The 22,000-nt window shown below is 40.6% G+C and overlaps 1 protein-coding gene across 9 annotated transcripts in view; it reads right to left on the bottom strand.

Moving 5' to 3' along the window:
- The window catches only part of ark2n (arkadia (rnf111) N-terminal like PKA signaling regulator 2n), an 85,907-nt gene that overhangs the window by 41,277 nt on the left and 22,630 nt on the right, over positions 1–22,000 (bottom strand). For 6 of the 9 annotated variants that reach the window (XM_055655976.1, XM_055656037.1, XM_055655393.1 and 3 more), the window contains exon 2: positions 14,971–15,803. In XM_055655976.1, the coding sequence (XP_055511951.1) occupies positions 14,971–15,709 (739 nt within the window). In that variant the 5' untranslated portion in view covers positions 15,710–15,803. Of the gene's footprint in view, positions 1–14,970; positions 15,804–19,389; positions 19,488–22,000 lie in introns of all 9 variants that reach the window. The other 3 variants (XM_055655479.1, XM_055655562.1, XM_055655634.1) reach the window with 1 other exon arrangement.

The raw sequence follows: 22,000 nt of genomic DNA, 5'->3' as shown, positions 1-22,000 counted from the left end.
TTCCCCCTGTGAAAAACGTCCTGACCATTTATCCAATACATGCCTCACAATTTTATATACTTTTCTCAGGCCTCCCCTCAGCCTCTGAATGCCACCCATTTCTTCTCTCCAGAGATGCTGTCTGTCCCGCTGAGATACTCCAGCATTTTGTGTCTATCTTCAGTTTAAACCAGCATCGGCAATTGCTCTGTAGGTTATGGATAGGTGCCGTTTCAGGTTGGGATCCTTCTTCAGGACAGTTCCTAACTGTTATCGGGGAACTAAGCCATCCTGTCACCAACTAGAGAGCAATCCTGACCTGCCATCTACCTCATTGGAGACCATCAGACTATCTTTAATTGGATATTATCCTGCACTAAATATTATCAAATCATATATTTCCACTGACTGGATAGCATACAACAAAAAGAGCTATCTACGCGACAATAAACTAAACTAAATTGATAGGTTTATACAAGAGGGGGTAGACACAAAATGCTGGAGTAAATCAGCGGGACAGGCAGCATCTCTGGAGAGAAGGAATGGGTGAAGTTTCGGGTTGAGACCCTTCTTCAGACTCATTTAAACCAGCATCTGCAGTCTTTCCTACACGAGGAGGGGGATTTGGTGGATGGATAAAGGCCAGAGATTAAAAAAAATTGCAAGATAAGGAGAGAAGAGTAAAATGTGAAACCAGAGGATGGGCTGAAGTAGATGCAAGTTAAGGAGAGTAGGAGTGAAATGTGAAACCAGAGTAAGGGATCTCAGTGAAAGGGGCTGTAAGCAGAATATGATGTGCTGTTCCGCCAATTTGTGTGTGGCCTCACTCTGGCAATGGAGAAGGTCCAGAGACAGAAACCTGGTATGGGAATGGGAAGGGGAGTAAAAATGGTTAGCAAGCGGGTGATCCAGCAGCCTAGGCGATGGAGCGCAGGTGTTCAGCGAAATGGTGGCCAAGTCTATGCTGATGTTAAGGAGACCACAATGAGAGCATTGAATGCAGTACATGCAGTTAGAGGAAATACCTGTGAAGCAAAGGGGTGTAAACACCTAAGTCAGTATCAATGATGCCAGAGTGGAAATGGTTGAGGGCTTTAAGTTTCTCGACGTAAATATCACTGACAATCTGGCCTAGAACAACCACATTGAACCTATGAAGGTTCTACAATGCTTCTATTTTCTTTCTACAGTGTGTGCTTGGTGCTTGGACCGTGCTGCCAGAGGCAATAGTGGAAGTGGATACAAAAGTACCGTTTAGGACACTTTTTGGGAGGCACATCGATGTGCAGGGAATGGAGGGATAGGGATCACATGCAGGCCCAGGAGACCACAAGATTCAAATAACAATTATTGATTTATTTGTTTTTCTTTCTTGTCTTGCTATGTATGAAACTGCTAGATATCGATAGCCATTCAAAAACTCCTCATTATCTCACTCATTAGTCAGCAATCCTTTCCAAAGAAACAGTGTTTGAAGACCGACACCTGCGTATTCGCTAGCAAAAGAGTACATAGAGGGAGAAATATCAGACAATCTTACAGCATCATCCTGGGTGCAAAATCAGTAACTTACTGATAGGACAAACATACTGTGCACCTGATGCTCCCACTCGTTGTAATCGTTTCAATATTTCCCCCAGCCGCATTAAATTGTCATAATCTAGCCTCTTGCCTTTTTGCTCAACTGAATAGTAATGCTTTTAGATATTTATCATGGGTTTAACCCACATCCTGGCCCTGCAAATTCTTCCAGTTCTATCACATTTGCTGAAAACCAACATTCCTCACTTAGTTCACCACACCCATCACAGCAGAGGTTTTAGTAATCCTCGCTAAACCAGATGTCCCGTTTCCTTACAAAATCTCAACACAGATGCTAATTATGTTTTTTTTTTAAAACCTGTGTCCATCAAATTCACAATGCCGTACCAAATTATGGATGGAGATCAGAGATCGTTGTGCTTCAGTCCATGGCCTATGACCCAGCCTTTCCAGTTTCTCCATTGAACTCGAGCCTTCCAGTTTTAGTGACAGACTTCGGTATCTTTTCTGCACCCTTTCCAACGTTATATCCTTCCTATTTCTGGACAGCCAAAATTGCACATAATACCCAAAGTGTAGTCTTAACAATGACTTGTACACTTGCAACAGGACCTTCGAATTCATAAGGGTTCATAAGGATTCGTAAGGTTCATTTATTGTCACATACAGTAGTGAAATTTCACTGGCCAGGTCAGTCATACAATTAAAAAAAGCAACAAACTCAAAAACACACATTTTAACATAAACATACATCACAGTGACTCCTACACATTCCTCACTGTGATGGAAGACGAAATAAAATTCAAGTCCATCCCTTTTTGCTCTTCCTTGACGGGACGAATTCCTGTTCTGTGTCCAGACCAAGCATGCCAAATGCCACCTTCTCCACTCTACCTGTGTTGCCACTTTCTGGGAGCTATTTACCCATTCTCTTCGGTCTCAGTTCTACAATTCTCCAGAGCCCTGCGATTTATTGTGCAAATCCAGCCCTGGTTTAACTTCAATCCAACTCCTTTGTCCACTTTCCCAGTTCATCTAGATCATGTGGTAATCTTAAATAACATTCTGTACTGTCTACAGCACCAATGTTGGTCTCATCCGCAGATTTCTAACCATTTCCAGTTAATAACTGTCGTCCAAATCGTTGAGAATGTCTCCTCCCTGCCATGGTCACCCTTCTTTGTTAGCTCTTCAAAAACTTCAAATCAAATTTGTAAGTCTTGATTTCCCAAGCACAAAGCCATGCTAATTATCCCTAATCAGAATCCTTTCCAGTAGCTTTCCTACCACAGATATTAGCTCACTGACCTGTAGTTCCCTGGCATCTTGTTGCAGTCCTTCGTAAATAAAGGCACAACAGCCATCCTTTAGTCATAAAGTACCTCACTAGTGGCTAAGATTGAGTAAGTATGTCTCTCAAGGCTCCCTGCATTTTCCCCCTATTTTCCAACAATATTCTGCTATACTCACCCACAGAGATATATGCCTCAAGACTGCCACTACTCTGTTGTAATGTGGATGTCCCAATACATCACACTTCATTCCCTAATTCCTTAGCATCCACAAGGTAGGCCCAATGCTCTACAAAGGCTCAAAGGCTTTGTGCTTCTTCCCAATTTTATTGAAAACCCCATCTTCCATTAATCAGACTTACATTTTCCTTTGTCGCAATAAAGAAATTCAAATGCTGGTTTACAAAACAGGGACACAAAGTGCAGGAGTAACTCCATCTACACGTCACGCTACCTCGGCAAGGCCACCAGCATAATCAAGGAACAGTCTCACCCCATGCACTCCCTCTTCTCCCCTCTCCCCATCAGGCAAGAAGTAGAGGTTTGAAAGTGAATACTTCCACATTCAGGGACAGTTTCTTCCCTGCTGTTATCAGGCAAATGAACTGCCCTCTCACCAACTAGATCTTGATCTCCAATTTACCTTACTGGAGAGCTTCAAACTATCTTTAATCAGACTTTGCCTTACACTAAACATTATACTCAAGACAGTGCATTCAGAAAGTATTCAGACCCCTTCAGCTTTTCCATATTTGTTACGTTACAGCCTTACTTTATAATGGATCAAATTCTTTTTTTTTTTTAATCATCAATCTACACACAATACCCCAGAATGAAGAAGCGAAAACAGGTGTTTAGAAATTTTTGCAAAGTAACTAAAAAGAAATAACTGAAATATCATTTACATAATTATTCAGACCCTTTGCTACGACACTCAAAATTGAGCTTGGGTTCATCCTGTTTCCATTGATTATCCTTGATGTTTCTACAACTTGGAGTCCCAACTAGTGGCAAATTAAATTGATTGGACTTGATTTGGAAAGACACACGCCTGTCTATATAAGGTCCCACAGTTGACAGTGCATTTCAGAGCAAAAATCAAGCCATGATGCCAAAGGAATTGTCTGTAGACCTCCGAGACTGGATTGTGTCGAGACACAGATCTGGGGAAGAGTATAAAACAATTTCTGCAGCATTGCAGATCCCAAAGAGCACAGCGGCCTCCGTCATTCTTAAATGGAAGAACTTTGGAACCACCAGGACTCTTCAGAGAGCTGGCCGTCCAGCCAAACTGAGCAATCGGGGGAGAAGAACCTTGGTCAGCGAGGTGACCAAGAACCCGATGGCCCTCTGACAGAGCTCCAGAGTTCCTCTGTGGCGATGGGAGAAACTTGCAGAAGGACAACTATATCTGCAACACTCCACCAATCAGGCCTTTATGGTAGAGTGGCCAAACAGAAGCTACTCCTTAGTAAAAGGCCATGACAGCCAGCTTGGAGTTTGCCAAAAGGCACCTAAAGGATTCAGACCATGCGAAACAAGATTCTCTGATACCCTACTTAACTCTACGCCTTGGTGATTGCCAGTCACCCCCCCCCCCCTTCTCTGCAGATATATATTTACTGTTCCATTATTCTGTGTTCGCACTTCTGGGTGAGATGTTAACTGCATTTTGTTGTCTCTGTACTTTTACGTTCCACAATGACAATAAAGTTTTGAATCTTGAATCTTGATGAAACCAAGATTGAACTCTTTGGACTGAATGCCTAGCGTCATGTCTGAAGGAAACCAGGCACCACTCATCACCGGGCCAATACCATACCTGCGGTGAGGCACGATGGTGGCAGTATCATGCTGTGGGGATGTTTTTCAGCGGCAGAACTGGGAGACAGCCAAGCACACAGCCAAGACAACGCAGGAGTGGCTTTGTTACAAGTCCGTGAAGGTCCTTGAGTCACCCGGCCAGAACCCGGACTTTAACCCGATCGAACATCTCTGGAGGGACCTAACAGTAGCTGTGCATTGACGCTCCCCATCCAACCTGATAGAGCTTAAGAGGATCTGCAGAGAAGAATGAGAAAAATTACCCAAATACAGGTGTGCCAAGCTTGTAGCGTCATACCCAAGAAGACTTGAGGCTGTAATCACTGCCAAAGGTGCCTCAAAGTACTGAGTAAAGGGTCTGAATACTTATGTAAATGTGATATTTTAGTTATTTATTTTTAATTACTTTGTATAAATTTCTAAACGCCTGTTTTTGCTTTTTTTAATTATGGGGTATTGTGTGTAGATTGATGATAAAAAGAATGAATTTAATCAATTTTAGAATATGGCTGTAACGTAACAAAACATGGAAAAAATTGAAGGGGTCGGAATACTTTCGGAATGTACTGTAGCCTCTAAAAACTACAATGGCTTGATTGTAATCATGCATATAGTCTTTCAATGCCTGGATAGCATATAACAAAAAAGTTTTTTGCTGTACTTCGGTACACATGACAATAATAAACAAAACATCTCTGGAGAAAGTGGATACGTGACATTTTGGGTTGGGACTGATGCTGCCTGACGTGTTGAGTTACTCCAGCACTGTCCTCTTTTTTATATTTTCCTTTGCCTTCAATATTGCTCATTTAGTTAGCATGTCCTGCTCTCCAACCTCCATTCATAAACCCGTCAGATCACTCATTTATAGCAAATTCTCACCAATACACACCGATAAATATAGAATAATTTCCATTTAATTACTATAACATCAACATTATAGACATGAAGATAGTAAAATTAAATTAAGCTTCCCCAAGACATAGTAAGTATAAATACAATGTACGATGGTGTGCCAAGAAAATCAGTAGGAAGTAAAGACAAAGCAAAGGGGAAATTACATCAGAACTGAGGAAGTATTCGTCAATAAAGGTGGAAAGAACAGTATTTGTACCTCTGAAGGACATATAATCTGACAATCCAAATTGCTGCATGTTTCTGTCCATTTTGCTACTAAAAAGTGACATGAAAATAAGGATTTTTTAAAATTAAAAATCCCAGAAATTAAGATACTTTTCTGTGTTTCGTAAATTAAGATGTTTGTCATATTTAATCTTTTAATGCTTACCATTCTGCAGACTTTAGAGCATTTTGAGTCTATTCAAAGTCAACACATTATTTTACAAATTATCAAAACCATGAAAATCCCACCTACCTCACATGTGATATTAATTGGCTTCAGACATTTTTGGTCTGCTGTTTTCAGAAAAACTAAAATGAAAATCTATGAGGCATTTCATTGCAGAAAGCCAGGAATGCTACACTTCAAAAAACACAAGTCTTATCTCTAAGGAGACTGACTAGTCAGCCTTACTTAAAACTACCTCTAAGTTTGCATATGGTATTTATCCTCAATACCATAAATATTAACTTGATATTTATTTTCAGATGCTTCCAGATCTGCGGTGTTCCAATATTCCACTTTTATTGCATTTTTAAACAACTTTTTATTTACATTTCAGAGCATCCCAAAAGGAAAATGATGAATTTGATTGTCCTTGTCTAATGTTGGATGGGACATGCAAAAAAAAAGGCAAAACACAATGTCAGCCAGCTAATTAATTTGCTCAATTACCCAACTCCTACTCACAAAAACACCCCTCATCCCTGAGAATGGAAAATTCTGCCAATCTTTGTGTAGTAAGTATATTTTTAGGGATGAGAGCCTGGAGTGAAAACAAATGAAAGTACAGTGCCCTCCAAAATGTTTGGGACAAAGACCCATCATTCATTTATTTGCCTCTGTACTCCACAATTTGAGATTTGTAATAGGAAAAAAAAAAAAGAAAAAAAAAAAAAACATGTGGTTAAAGTGCACATTGTCAGATTTTATTAAAGGGTATTTTTATACATTTTGGTATCACCATGTAGAAATTACAGCTGTGTTTATACGTAGTCCCCCCCCATTTCTGGGCATCATAATGTTTGGGAAACATGGCTTCACAGGTGTTTGTAATTGCTCAGGTGTGTTTAATTGCCTCCTTAATGCAGGTATAATAAGAGAGCTCTCAGCACCTCGTCTTTCCTCCAGTCTTTCCATCACCTTTGAACATTTTTATTGCTGTTTATCAACATGAGGACCAAAGTTGTGCCAATGAAAGTCAAAGAAACATAGAAACATAGAAATTATGTGCAGGAGTAGGCCATTCGGCCCTTCGAGCCTGCACCGCCATTTAATATCATGGCTGATCATCCAACTCAGTATCCCGTACCTGCCTTCTCTCCATACCCTCTGATCCCCTTAGCCACAAGGGCCACATCTAACTCCCTCTTAAATATAGCCAATGAACTGGCCTCAACTACCCGCTGTGGCAGAGAGTTCCAGAGATTCACCACTCTCTGTGTGAAAAAAGTTCTCCTCATCTCGGTTTTAAAGGATTTCCCCCTTATCCTTAAGCTGTGACCCCTTGTCCTGGACCTCCCCAACAAAGCTAATGAGACAGAAGAATTCTCTCTTAGAGACAATAACCAAACCTTAGGCCCAATACACCTGTCTGGAACATATCAGAAAGCACTGGTGATGCAAAGGGACTGCATTTCGTTGACCTACACAGCTAATACTTGTATTTGTGCGATGACATCCCTAAACACCTTGACAGATCAGAAACTCTTCAGGTGTGGATTTGTCAATGACCACTGTCCGCAGAAGAGTTCATGAACAGAAATACAGAAGCTAAGCACTGGTTAGCTGCAAAAATAGATAACCAGGTTACAGTTTGCCAATAAGTATTTAAAAGAGCAACCACTGTTCTGGAAAAAGGTCCTGTGGACAGATGAGATGAAGATTAACTTATATCAGAGTGATGGCAAGAGCAAGGTATGCAGGAGAGAAGGAACACAGTGAAACACGGTGATGGGGTTGTTACGGCCTGGGCATGTATGGCTGCTGAATGTACTGGCTCACTTAACTTCATTGTATCTACAACAATACAATCACATTGCTGAACTCGGGGTCCCGCCGATAGATTTCTCTGGTCCCTCCGTCCCCATTGTTTAATTATTCTGTATTTTTTGATTATTCTGTATCTTCTCTCTTTCTATTTTTTTAATTTTTTTATGCACAACTACTACGGACTGACGCAAAACTGCATTTTGTTGTACTCATAGTTGTATTTGTGCGATGACATACAATTTTGTTGAATTGATTCGTATGCTGAAGTAGCATAATGAATTCTGAAGTGGGGTCTGCTCAGTCCCCTCAAAACCATTGGCCGACATTCCAGCTAATTTCATTCCTTAGATGGATGCCATAACTGCACAAGACGAGGTCTCAATCTCACCATAATTGCAAAGAAACTTAATTATTTTTGTAATCAAAGCTAAAAAATGATCAATTCTTGAGTGGCCACATCAATCACCCGATCTGAACCCAAATGAGCTTGCCTTTTATATGCTGAAGAGAAAACTGAAGGGGGCTAGTCCCCAAAACACACATAAGCTAAAGATGGCTGCGATACAAGCCTGGCTGAATATCACCAGAGAAGCCATCAGCAGCTGGTGATGTTCATGAATAGCAGACTTCAAGCAGTAATTTCATGCAAAGGATATGCAACAAAATGCTAAACTTGACTACTTTCATTCACATGACATTGCTGTGTCCCAAACGTTATGGTGCCCTGAAATGGGGGGGGGGGGGGAATATGTATAAACACCACTGTGATTTCTACATGGTGAAACCAAAATGTTTAAAAATGGCCTCTATTAAAACTTGACAATATGCACTTTAACCACATGTGATTTTTTATTCCTATTACAAATGTCAAATTGTGGAGTACAGAGGTAAATAAATAAATGATGGTTCTTTGTCCCAACCATTATGGAGGGCACTGTGGCTCCTTCTTTTCAGCCACCAATTAGCAAGAATTAAATATGCGATGCATTCCGAAATTTCTCATGGTCAACTTCAGATCTGCCCTTCCATCTTTGGATTATTTATCCATGAGGATATTTTACACAACTTTATCTACTTCTTCCATCTAAAATTAGTTGCAAAGACCAGAAACAAAATACAAAAACCGTGAAGGCATATTTTTGACCAACTTCCTCTAATATCTGGGATAATTTCAGCTGGAAGTTTATTCCTGATGGTTGAAATACATTAGAATGGGTAATAATTGTATGCCAGCACTAATAAACAAAGATCCGAGCTATAAATAATAGCAAGCAAAGTAAAGATGTAGTGTGAAAAAAGGATAGACTGCATAGAGACACATCATATAGATGAATTTTAAGGAGAAATACTTATCCACTTTGAACCCAAGACATCTGGTTACTTCCTTAATGGGCAAGTTTAATACATCCATCCCACCTTGGCCACAATCTAATTTCACTCCTGCCATCGGAAAGGTGGTATAGAAGCTTGAAAACTAACGTTGTTGGATCAACTTCTTCCCAACAATCATCAAGCTATTAAAAACACTTCAACCGCCAACTAAGCTCTGAACGATATAGACTTGGGGGCATTGTTTTTGTCTTGACACAATAATTATAATATTTTACAAACCAAACTTCATTTTTTTGTTTATTATGGTATTGACTGATTACTAGGTTCACATATCGTTTATGGTATTGACTGATTACTAGGTTCACATAAGAATTCCATTGTTCTGTTTAATGATAACAAAGCGCTCTAGACTAAAGTGTTTCTTACTTCCTAATTTGCAACACACTCGAGCAGACACCACGCGACAATACGTCATCACGCCACGTCACCGCCACAACGTTTTCGGTGACCTGATACATAATTGGCTTGGTACAATTGAAAATTGTCCCCAGTGTGTGAAGAAGTATTAATGTGCAGGGATCGCTGGTCAGCGCAGACTCGATGGGCCGAAGGGCCCGTTTCCACACTATCTCTAAACTAAACAAAAAATGCATCAGTCAGAAGACAAACTGTACATCTCCAATCCATCCTCTTTTAGAGCGGAGGCTCTTCTTCTTGGTTTCTTGGTCCTCCAAAATATTCCAAATGGAATTTAAACTGGTGGTACCCCATCTCCCCTCCCCCACACCTCTCTCCCCCACCGCCCTTCCCTCTCTATCCCCACCCTTCCTCTCTCTCCCTCTGCCCTTTCCTCTCTGTCCCTCTTCTACCACTCCCCCCCCTACCCCTCCCCACTCTTCCACTTCTCTCCCCCCCACTCTCCCTCCCCACTCTCCCCCCCCCCCCTCCCTCCCTCCACTCTTTCTCCCTCTTTCCCCTACCCCATCTCCCTCCTCCCCCCATCCCGCTCTCCTCCCGTACCCCACCCCTCTCTCTCCTCCCCTCTCTCCCCTCTCCCTGCAGTCATACACAATAATAATAAATAACAAAACATACAATAAACACAAATTAACATCCACTACAGTGAGTTCACCAAGCACCTCCTCACTGTGACTCACGGCAACTTCCTGTTGTGCCATGCCAAAGGATGGGCACAGTGTTCTAGCTAATGTTAAGAATAACTTCCTTACTTTTGCAATTTATTTTTTAAACAGTCTTCACTTTTTATTAAATTACAAGATATCTGTACATATATTGCCAGAGTTCTTTGTATCTAAACTCACCAGTCTAAGTTCTTCTCAAGTCTAACATCCTCACTCTTTAATATATGTTTGAAAGAATGCCCTCAATATATACTAAAAAGAGACGCCATCATATTTGACCTACAGGGAAAAGACTGAATTTCTCCAGAGGAAATAAACAGCTATTCACTACCTCAAAAGATCTAGTATCTAGAAGTTGATTATAAAAGATGCATTATTGTATTGTATTGTATATCTTTATTGTCATTTCCTGAGTATTCGCATACCCAGAGGAAACAAAAAAACGTTGCTCAACCAGTGTCCATTCAGTGTGCGTGAAAAATAAATAGAAATAAAAAAAATAAAAATGTCACAAATTTAACACTCTACTAAACATTCAACAGGCGTTCCGACCAGCAGCGGCACAACAGTGGCTCTGCTGCAGTGTGGGGGTTTGTGCGCGATACTTGGCAGGGGGCAAAGTCCATTTAGCAGTCTTATAGCCTGTGGGAAGAAGCTGAGGAGCATCCTGCTGGTTTTGCAGCTAATGCTCCTGTACCTCTTCCCAGATGGCAGGATGGAGAAAATGTCATGCGATGGGTGGTAAGGGTCTTTGATGATGGAGATGGCTCTGCTGATACATCTCTTCCTGTATATGTCCAGCAGGAAGGGGAGTGGAGCACCAATAATCCCACCAATTATCTAATAGAACATCACTTTTCTGCAGTACCACAGATACATAAAAGTGAAGAAGAAAAATCAAATTGTATTATCTACAAATAGTATTGAAAAAGCAAAAATAAAAAGCAAATGTCAGACACGTGAAATAAAAATTGTTGAAATCTGTGGAGAAAGAAAATCTCTCCTTGTGCATATTGCTGAGCATTTGACATGATTTCCTTGAAAACAAACTCATCAGATAGCTAAAGTCAGTTTCAGAAAAGCAAACTGATAGTCACACCAATGATTAGGATTTTTATTTATTTATTTATTTGTATAAATGGCCTATATTACAACTTACAGCTTTTTGGAGAAATAGTCCAGAGCACAAGAAAACAGGTGTCAGCCACATGTCCCCTCAGGCCTCCCCTCCCATTCAAGATGATCATGGCAGATCTACTCCAGGTCTCATTCTTCCTCCCCCATCTCCTCCTCCAGCACATATTCCAAAAACAACTTAGCACCCCCTATGTTATATTTTGGACAACACATGCTTTCTCAGATATCTGCTATGTATCTTGAAGTGTCAGGGCAAATCATTGCGGGAACCAATTCAATGCTCCTATTATTCCATACACACAATAACAACATTTCCAAGATACTTTAAAATGCACACTCAATAATGCTGGGTACATTTTTCAACATCCCTGTAATTTCTTTCTTCAACTTATTTTTTAAGGCCATCTATTACGTTACAATATTCACATTAATAGATAACCCGATCATAAATAAAATCTAAGCTTCATCAGATGCAATCAGATCAGACAATATTCCCTCTTCAAACAATGTTGATTGAGGACTATTACAACAAATCATTCAACCTATCTGAGAACAGCTAACTCGGTATAGATTTTAGATCAAACAAGCCATCAGTGGTTTATGTAAACTAGCTAATAGCTGAATGAACTATAGTTACATTCCAATTAATTATCCATCTATTCTGGAGACTTATCTAATGAGTAGTAGAGGCACAATTGAAAGACTAAAATCTTGCTGCAATAAACACGGACAAAATATACTGAAACTAAAACAATGGCAGACCAATAATTAACCTAAACTTTATACCATACAGTAAGGTATGGTAAGAGTAAGTAGTACATATCTGTATAAGTCGTACATATCTCATTCTTCATTAATCCCTTGGGTCCAAGGACGACTTGCTTCCACTCAGTTCTGAGGAATAGAAGATGCCTTTGTATGAATTTTTTTTAAAGGGAAGGTGTTCATTGCCCAAGCTATGCCAAGGATTTGACAAAGTAAGGAGTTAGTCTATTGGCCAAGTGGTCATGGCCAATGAAAAACAAGAGACACCCCTACTCTCAGATTACGCAAGAAGAACTGTGACTCCACATAAACAATCCTGCCATCCGCTGCTCTAGATGTCAGCTGATCTACATCGTTGAGACTAAGCGGAGGTTGGGCGATCATTTCGCCGAACACCTCCGCTCGGTCCGCAAGAACCTACCTGACCTCCCGGTGGCTCAGCACTTCAACTCCCCCTCCCATTCCCAATCCGACCTCTCTGTCCTGGGTCTCTTCCATTGCCGGAGTGAGCAACACCGGAAATTGGAGGAACAGCACCTCATATTCCACTTGGGGAGCCTACATCCGGCGGGCATGAACATTGAATTCTCCCAATTTTGTTAGCCCTTGCTGTCTCCTCCCCTTCCTTAGCCCTCGAGCTGTCTCCTTTTTCCTTCCTTCTCCCCGCCACCCCCGCGTTTCTCCAGCATTTTTGTGTAAACAATCCTACCTATGCCTTTTTTCTCATTCTGACTCTAATCGCCCCTGGTTCGATATCACCCTCCCTCCGTCTCCCAGTTTCCTAACTGCCACTTTTACTCTCACACTCTCTCCCTCTCAGCTCCTCCTTCACTTTTTAATTTTATTTTCAAACTAACAATTTTCCACCCATCCCCAACCCACATTCTTTCTCCCACCCAGCTTTACTCCATTCGGTCTCCAGCTGCTAGTCACTTCATTTCCTCCGGACCAAAGCCATTTCCCCGCCACTGGCATTCGCCTCTCCAAGGTTATGCACCACATTCTCTCATTGGCCGTCACCCTCATCTCATCTTATCCAATCTATCCCAGTAGCTGCAATGTCCAAAGTCTGCAGTTTTGACCTAACAACTCAAAAGTCGGTTAAGAAATATTGGAGGAATCTTCAGTCATCCAGCTGGTTTTGCTAGATGTCAGCAGATGAAAGCCTCAGGTTACTATGCAAGCTAAATAACGTTTGCTAACGCACCACTTCCCAGCCAATGGTGGTGGATTCACCCTGTGGGATTGGGAGCACCTTGCTTGGCTGAACGAATGCCAAATACAATGCAAAGGGAAAAAAAAATCATTTACATTACAGAAATGCTTGGTTTATTAACAACCAAAAATGATTATGGAAGCCTACCAATCGATACCAAGTATCTCCGTAGAGCTAGGGATGCAAGAAACATTACCTATATATTTTTTTAACAATTTCCTTTAAATTACCTCTTTGAAAGAACATCCTTTCAAATATACAACTGTACAGGTGCCACTGACAAAACAAAAGCTCAACTAAGTATAATCTGAGTAATAGGCATGTCATTTAAGAACCCGTCCCAATTTTACTTGCCACGTTGTGGAAACAAAAAACATTTGCTTTGTTCTGCCATTCATCATGAGTGTAAATGTAGATGTAAAATTATAGATTACACATTGATTTGCACTATTTCTTTCAGCACTAACCTGACATCATCAGGTTTGCAGTGTACCCATTCACAAATATGAACATTGAGGTATTTGATTTACAAAGGATTTAAATTGACAATAGCAGTTTATAATGAAACTCAGTGATGCAAATATTCTTACAGGTATTCCATTCAGTCTCCTTCTTCCCAAAGTCAGTCTTAATTTAGATTTATACGACACACCAAATTACTGTTTGGGATGCCAGATCAAATCCCAGTAACCAAGCAATTGTTTAACATCATGCAGGTTATTTTTAATCAAATCTAACCACTATTCTAGAGGGCAATTAAATGTTTGAAATAGAATTTACCAAGGACATGCTCAAGTCAACCATAAGGACCCCAGTACCTAGGCTTTCCAACGTATGCAGCACAGGTTATTTTTACTGCATTGTAATGTGTAAAAGAAACATAAAAGCTATTACGCTTCTTTGTTCATTTTCTGTCCAACTGAGGTTTTTATTCTTTTGAAACTGAGTAGATCTGGAACAAAGGACGACAGATTGGGCTAAGAGTTCTGGCGACCGGAGGGTAGAAACTGGAGTATACTCGTTGTGTCAAGACACTTCACAATGGAAGGCGCAACACCGCGACGCCCTGTGTCTCCCTTTCAAGGGAGATGCTAAAAATGCATTTCGTTGTCTCTGTACTGTACACTGACAATGACAATAAATTGAATCATTTCATTTCATTTCAAAGGAATGTAATGGCAGTAAGGTAAAACAGATCACACAAAAAACAGCTCACTTTCAAAGCTGAATGTGTTGTTTAAATACTAGTAGTATTATATATCAAAATACAAACATGTTAAACCGAGATGGAGGCTTGAGCCACTTGAAATCTTTCCCAAAGTAGTATTAGAGAAAAACAATGCACCTTGAAACAGGGAATCTAAAGACAATAGCGCTGATTAACAAATTATGACAGAGCACTAATAGTGAAGGAGTGGGCACGAGCAGCTTTATCTAATTCCAGACCTATGTTCTATGTATTGGTGACTGGATGATAAATGGAATTATTTAATATAAACAAATGTACTATTGATTTGTACAAGATGTTTCATTTCCAAAGTAATCAGGAGGAAACTAGACAGGCTATCAAGATAATATTTCTTTAATTTCATTAATTTATAATCCCCGACAAAGAATGTTTGTAAATACCTGGGATCTCTGAACTAATCGTCCTCTTGCCATTTCCAGAAACTTCGTCGTCTGATGAGCTTGTGCTGGAATCACATGTCAAGTCGCTATCGCTCGTACTGCTGTCCTGCAGCAATGTATATTTCTTCCGAGCTGCCGCTTCGCGTTTCTGCCGTAGCAAACGTATCCGTTCCTTTTGTTTCTGCGTTCTAACCTTTGACACACGGCCATTCTGCTTGTCATTTGAAGAACGGTTCTTTTTGGGAGCCATGGTTGATGTTTCACTCTCGGACCTGGATCGTCGTGATTTTCTGCCTACTGAAGGACCAGATCCTCCTGTGGGGTCCTCTTCCACAGCTACATTTGCCTGGGGTGCCTCATTCTCCTCTGCAGATGAGAGTGTGTCAGAATCTGCCAAATGACCACTGGAAGACGGGGAAACCATGCACTGATTGGAAGAATCGCTGTCATAAGTGCGGCCGGGTGTTTGTTTATCGCTCTCAGCAGATGGAAGCTGAGATTCAGATGAGTCTTGCCCAAGTTCCATTAACAAGCAAGGTTCAACAGACTGTCCACTTGTTTTCAATGGATGTTCACTGTTCTCTTTTGTCAATTTGGCTGCTGTCTCTTTTGGAAATGAACCATCATCTTCCTTGCAGGTTTCACCAGATTTTATATCAACACCTTTTGAAGAAGCCTCAGTTTCCTCCAGACCATCCTGGGAAGAGAAATCTGCCTTCTCCGCTGCTTCCATCTTCATGTCAAGTTAGTTCTTAAGCACTTGCTGCAAAACACCATACAGCACCAGGTCTAAAGACGTGTGCTCAACTAAAGATTTAATAGATGGGAGAAACCTAAAGAAGGGAGAAAAATTATTGGACATGTTTAGTTAAATTACAATTATAGCCTTCCATTTATCCAAACTAAGCACAACTCTTATTCGTGGCAGAATATGGATTTTAATTTGGCAATCTGCATCAAATTGAAGAAATACACACAGAAATAGTTTTCTTGCCCAGCATTGGTCCCGAAGAATCAATTTTGCACTGGTTTTTAAATTAGGATTTCCAACCCTGGTCCTTAAACCAGGAGGTACACAAAAATGCTGGAGAAACTCAGCGGGTGCAGCAGCATCTATGGAGCGAAGGAAATAGGTAACGTTTCGGGCCAAAACCCTTCTTCAGACTGATAGGGGGTGGCGGGGAGAAGGAAGGAAAATGGAGGAGGAGCCCAAGGGCTAAGGAAGGGGAGGAGACAGCCCGAGGGCTGAGGAAGGAGAGGAGACAGCAAGGGCTAACAAAATTGAGAGAATTCAATGTTCATGTTCCTTAAACTGGGTGTCAGTTTTCTACTTTATTTTGCAGATTCAATTTTGCTCAACACCAAATACAAGTAGAGATGAATTACAGTTTACATATCTGAAGCTATCATATATAGCGACAATGCATACATTTACTTCATCAACTATTGGTTATTTTGGAAAAGAAAGGTTAACTAATGCTTTGCTGTTTTTCCTTGAATAAAAACAAATTGAAGAAATTGTTTAAATACAAAAATCGCAGCATATAATTTTGTTTGAGAAACTACAATTGTGTAAGGTAGACAAAAGTGCTGGAGAAACTCAGCAGGTGCACCAGCATCTATGGAGCGAAGGAAATAGGCAATGTTTCGGCCCAAAACCTTCTTCAGACCGATGTAGGGTTGGGGCGGGGGGGACAACAAGGAAAAAGGAAGAGGAGCCTGAGGGCTGAGAAGGGGAGGAAACAGCAAGGGCTACGGGAAATTGGAGAATTCAATGTTTATGCCGATAGGGTGCAGACTGCCCAAGTCTGCATATGAGGTGCTGCTCCTCCAATTTACGGTGGTGCTCACTCTGGCCATGGAGGAGGCCCAGGACAGAGGGGTCGGATTCGGAATGGGAGGGGGAGTTGAAGTGCTGGCCGGGACGTCAGGTTGATTTATGCGGACCGAGCAGAGGTGTTCGGCGAAACGATCGCCAAGCCTTCGCTTGGTCTCACTGATGTAGATCAGCTGACATCTAGAGCAGCGGATGCAATAGATGAGGTTAGAGATGCAGGTGAACCTCTGTCGCACCTGGATCGACTGCTTGGGTCCTTGAATGGAGTCGAGGGGGGAGGTAAAGCGACAAGTGTAGCATCTCTTGCGGTTGCAAGGGAAAGTGCCCGGGGAGGGTGGTGCGGGAGGAAAGGGAAGAATTGACCAGGGAGTTATGGAGGGAGCAGTCTTTGCGGAATGCAGACAAGGGGGAGATGGGAAGGTGTAGCGAGTGGTGGGGTCACGTTGGAGGTGGCGAAAATGACGGAGGACTATTTGTTGTATGTGACGGCTAGTGGGGTGAAAGGTGAGGACCAGGGGGACTCTGCCCTTGTTGCGAGTGGGGGGGGGATGGGGAGAGAGAGCAGTGTTACGGGGTATGGAAGAGACCCTGGTGAGAGCCTCATCTATAGTAGGGGAGGGGAACCCCCGTTCCCTGAAGAATGAGGACATTTCCGATGCCCTGGTGTGAAACACCTCATCCTGGGAGCAGATGCGATGTAGACTGAGGAATTGGGAGTAGGGGATGGAATCCTTACAGGTAGCAGGGTGGAAAGAAGAGTAGTCCAGATAGCCATGGGAGTCAGTGGGTTTATAGTGGATGTCGGTCAGAAGTCTGAAATGGAGATAGTAAGGTCAAGGAATGGTAGGGAAGTGTCGAAAATGGTCCAGGTTTATTTGAGTGCCGGATGAAAGTTAGTGGTGAAGCGGATGAAGTCAGTCAGTTGTGTGTGGGTGCAGGAGGTGGCACCAAAGCAATTGTCGATGTAGCGGAGGTAGAGGTCGGGGATGGGGCCCTGGTACGCCTCGAACAAGGTAGAGGCAGGCATAGCTGGGGCCCATGCGCGTGCCCATAGCCACGCCTTGTATTTGGAGGAAATGGGAGGAGTCAAACGAGAAGTTATTGAGGGTAAGGACCAACTCCGCTAGGCAGAGGAGAGTATCAGTGGCCGGGTATAGGTTGATCCACCGGTCGAGGAAGAACCGGAGGGCTTTGAGACCATCCTGGTGGGGGATGGAGGTGTAGAGTGACTGGACGTCCATAGTGAAGATGAGGGGATGGGGGCCTAGAGAATGAAATGCCCGGAGACGACGGAGAGTGTCTGAGGTGTCTTGAACATAGCATTGTCTACAATTGTGTAAGATATAATAGACAAACAATTTGTCTGCAATTGTGTAGGATATAATAGAAGTTTTTTTTTTGTTTTGTTTTTTAAACTGGAAGAAATTGAGGGCAGAACTATTGCTTTAGGTCACTGTTCTCAACATGGAGATATTCACCATAAAATCTGTAACCACAAAGACATAAGCTTGTTTGTAAAAAAGATTTCAGCAGGTGTGAATGCCAATATTTCAACTCCAAATGTAGGGGGTTCATTCTAACCTTTTTCAAAACTCAGAGATTAGTTTCCAGCACCATAGATGACTAAAGGTCACCACTTGAATAAAGACGAACATGTGTAGTAATTTGGTCAAAACTGTCATTTTTTTTTTTAATTCATTCTTGCGATATGGGAATGGGTGGCAAGATTGCACTTAACTATAGTTCTCTAAACTATAGTGATGGCAGGTTTACATCTTCAATCACTCCAAAAAAGACAGTTAAGAGTCAATTATGTTTAAGAAGGAACTGCAGATACTGGAAAATCAAAGGCAGACAAAAATGCTGGAGAAACTCAGCGGCTGAGGCAGCATCTTTGGAGCGAAGGAAATAGGCTTTTCGGGTAGAAGAAGGGTTTCCACCCAAAACATCGCCTGTTTCCTTCGCTCCATAGATGCTCCATAGACCTAAGAGTCAATTATGTTCATTTGAGGTTGGAGTTACGCATAGACCAAACCAGGGAAGATCAGCAGAGATCATTCATTAAACGCAAATCCCTTCCTTAGAGCCACTGTAAGATAATTTACCAATACCATATTTTTTTTAAATCTAACTCACACTGTAATAATGGAATATGACTTCCTTCAAGTAATTAGTCGACACCCTGGATTACCAGCATAGCAAAACTGAAAGCAGTTTCTAAACATTTGCCCAACCTCAAAGAAGCAGTAACCTTAAAGTACTTTAGTATATTCATGGCCAAGTTAACCAATATTCAAATTCTAATATAATATATATATATATATATATAAATATAAATATATATATATATAAATATATATAAATAAATATATATAAATATATATATAAATATATATATATATATATAAAATACACATATAACATATATATATATATATATACACATATATCATATATATATATATATATATATATATATATATATATATAAAAAAAAGACATAGGTGCTAATAAATCCAAAATATGTACATCAAATCCAAAAATGTACTTCAGTAATCTAAAGTGAACAGGAATCTACCCACTAGGAATGAAGCACACTGCAGACCCATGGTACAGTCCAAGATCATTCTTATTTTGAGTTCCAACGAGGTGAGAATGCAGGAACCATGGACCAACAAACCTAAAACAAAGACAATTTTGAGTGATGTCAACTATTTTACAACGAACAATATAAAGCTCAGGGTTAAATGTATATTGTTGATGGATAAATATCAAATTTAATATTTCAACAAAGTTCCTTCTCAGCCTCCACTTTTGCCTGCTGGGCATAATATCTGAACTGAGGTCAGCAATATATTTCAGATAGCAGACTTTCACCAATCAAATGATCACCAATATACAGATTCTGCAGTTATCAATGTAACAGGTTCAGAAGAGGGGAGCCATGCTGGCTTTCAGCACCAATTCTGTTTTGATGCAACTTCATGCAAGTACAGGAAAAGGACAATCAAGTATGATCCAGTGATCATATTATTTTTTGTAGGGATTGCTATATTTTGGTACGGCTGAGATAACGCTTGGCTTGGCTCAATGCCATAAAAAAAAATCATATGTAATAAATGCAAGAACGCAAATAAATTCTACATTGCTGAAGTCCTTGACTGTAAGAAACTAAAAACAAACTAAAACTGGAACAGGTGTATCTTCTGAACAAATACCTTGAATTAATTGATATCAAGGATTAAATAGAATAGCTCAAAGGATAGAGACACCTCAGGACAATGATCACAGACTGACAGTACACGGCAGAGTTCACTTCAAAGATTTCTTTTGAAAACTGACATTCTTTTCTACGGATATTTGAACAAACATACTTTTATCATTTTTAATACTTTACTAAAGTAAATAATATTTTACAATCAGAATTCCTGCACGTATAGGCTGCGCATCCATGGAAGCAATAATCTTGATATATCTCCACTTGTAACATAAAATTGACTGGAGGAAAAAGTTTACAACTCTTTTGATTGATTAGTAGAGTGCACCGAGGTTGGTGGCGTTGAGAATTACAAGGAAGAATATGTATGGCTACAGCATGTTGTTGGTCAGATAGAAGGTACTTAAATTGGCACGGCATTGAAGAATGTGAACTTAATACAGTTAACTGAAATGAGCAAAAAGGTTGACATGGAAATGGGAGAAGTGACGGATTGAAGGGTCCGTTTAAGTGCTGTACAATATGACTGCACTATGAAATTCTGAATGCACCAGAGTATATACGCAATACAAATATTTAAAATAATTACTCACAATGTAGTTGTACCTTACTCCAAATAGCCAAATAGCTTAACACCATGGCTCCAGGGAACCCTGCACTGTGAACACTTGGGAGTACAATGCAATATCAAAATAATTCTAAACTTGGATGACATCACATAAATATAGATGCAAGACTCTACATAGATCTAGAGAACTTACCTACATAATTAAAACATGAAATAATTGGGATTTTTCTTTTGATTTGAAGCAGAACTACAGCAATTTTGTTGCATAAAGTTAAACATTAAATCCATTTGATTAATTTCCAAAATCAATAATGACCTGCGTCAAAACTCAATTAGTAATGTATATTAACATACAATTCTCTAACTATAAAGCTGGACTATCAAAAAAACCTCCCTTGGGAAATTGCAAAAATATGAATGAAGGTGTAGGACCAGTGATTGGTAGACATTGCCTGGTCCACAATAGGTACTGACCTCTGCACCATTGAGGGGATCCATAGGAATTACTGCTTCCAGAACACAGCTAACATCAAAGACCCACACCACCTTGGCTAGGCTCTTATTTCATTTTTACCATTGGGAAGGTGGTACAGGAGCCTAAAAACCACGGTGACTGGGTTCAAGACCAGGTGCTTGCACACAACATACTAATTTCAGTAACCAGGATCTTCAATGGAATGCCTTTGGTTGCACAATTTACTTTGGTTTTTGCACTATTATCGTATTACAATATTTAACTTATATTTTGGATTATTACATCTTTATCTGCGTGTTATTTTGTTTACAGGACTGCTAAACTCAAGAAAACACACAAGGTCACACAAAGCTGTTCCACACAAACAGCAGCCGAGGTCAGAATCAAATTCTGGTCACTGGCCCCATGAGACAGTTCTCATGTATTTGGATGGTAAATGAAATCGGCTACAAATGAACTTGTACATGTATAAGAAGGAATTGCAGATGCTGGTTTAAACTGAAGATATTCATTAAAGGTTGAACTCAGCATATCTCTGGAGAGAAGAGATGCTACCTGTCCCGCCGAGTTACTCCAGCTTTGTGTCTAACATGTACATGTACATGCATTGATTGCCTGCTGCTGGTCAAAGACTAATGGTTGGGTGAATTTGCTTCTGTAATGGAGGCAATGCAAGTTGAACAGTTTCTCATTTGTACTGTGCTTAGTTCCATGTTAGCAGATTTGCTGGAGGAGTGGTTGGTTTAGCATTTGGCAGACTTCCCAAATTGTAAACCGACTTCAAATAAATTCTAATGTTCAGCATTTAAATTATTGAACTGTATTTGCAGTAACCCCAAAAAAAATAAAAAAATACTGGTAAAATTTAAGTCCAAGATCGGCAAGGGCAGTCTGGCATAATAGCATTAGCAGGACAGATTCCTAGATTCCTCA

This window comes from Leucoraja erinacea, chromosome 1, assembly GCF_028641065.1.
Source record: "Leucoraja erinacea ecotype New England chromosome 1, Leri_hhj_1, whole genome shotgun sequence".
Classification (NCBI taxonomy): domain Eukaryota; kingdom Metazoa; phylum Chordata; class Chondrichthyes; order Rajiformes; family Rajidae; genus Leucoraja; species Leucoraja erinaceus.
This window is presented reverse-complemented; position numbering and strand designations above follow the sequence as displayed.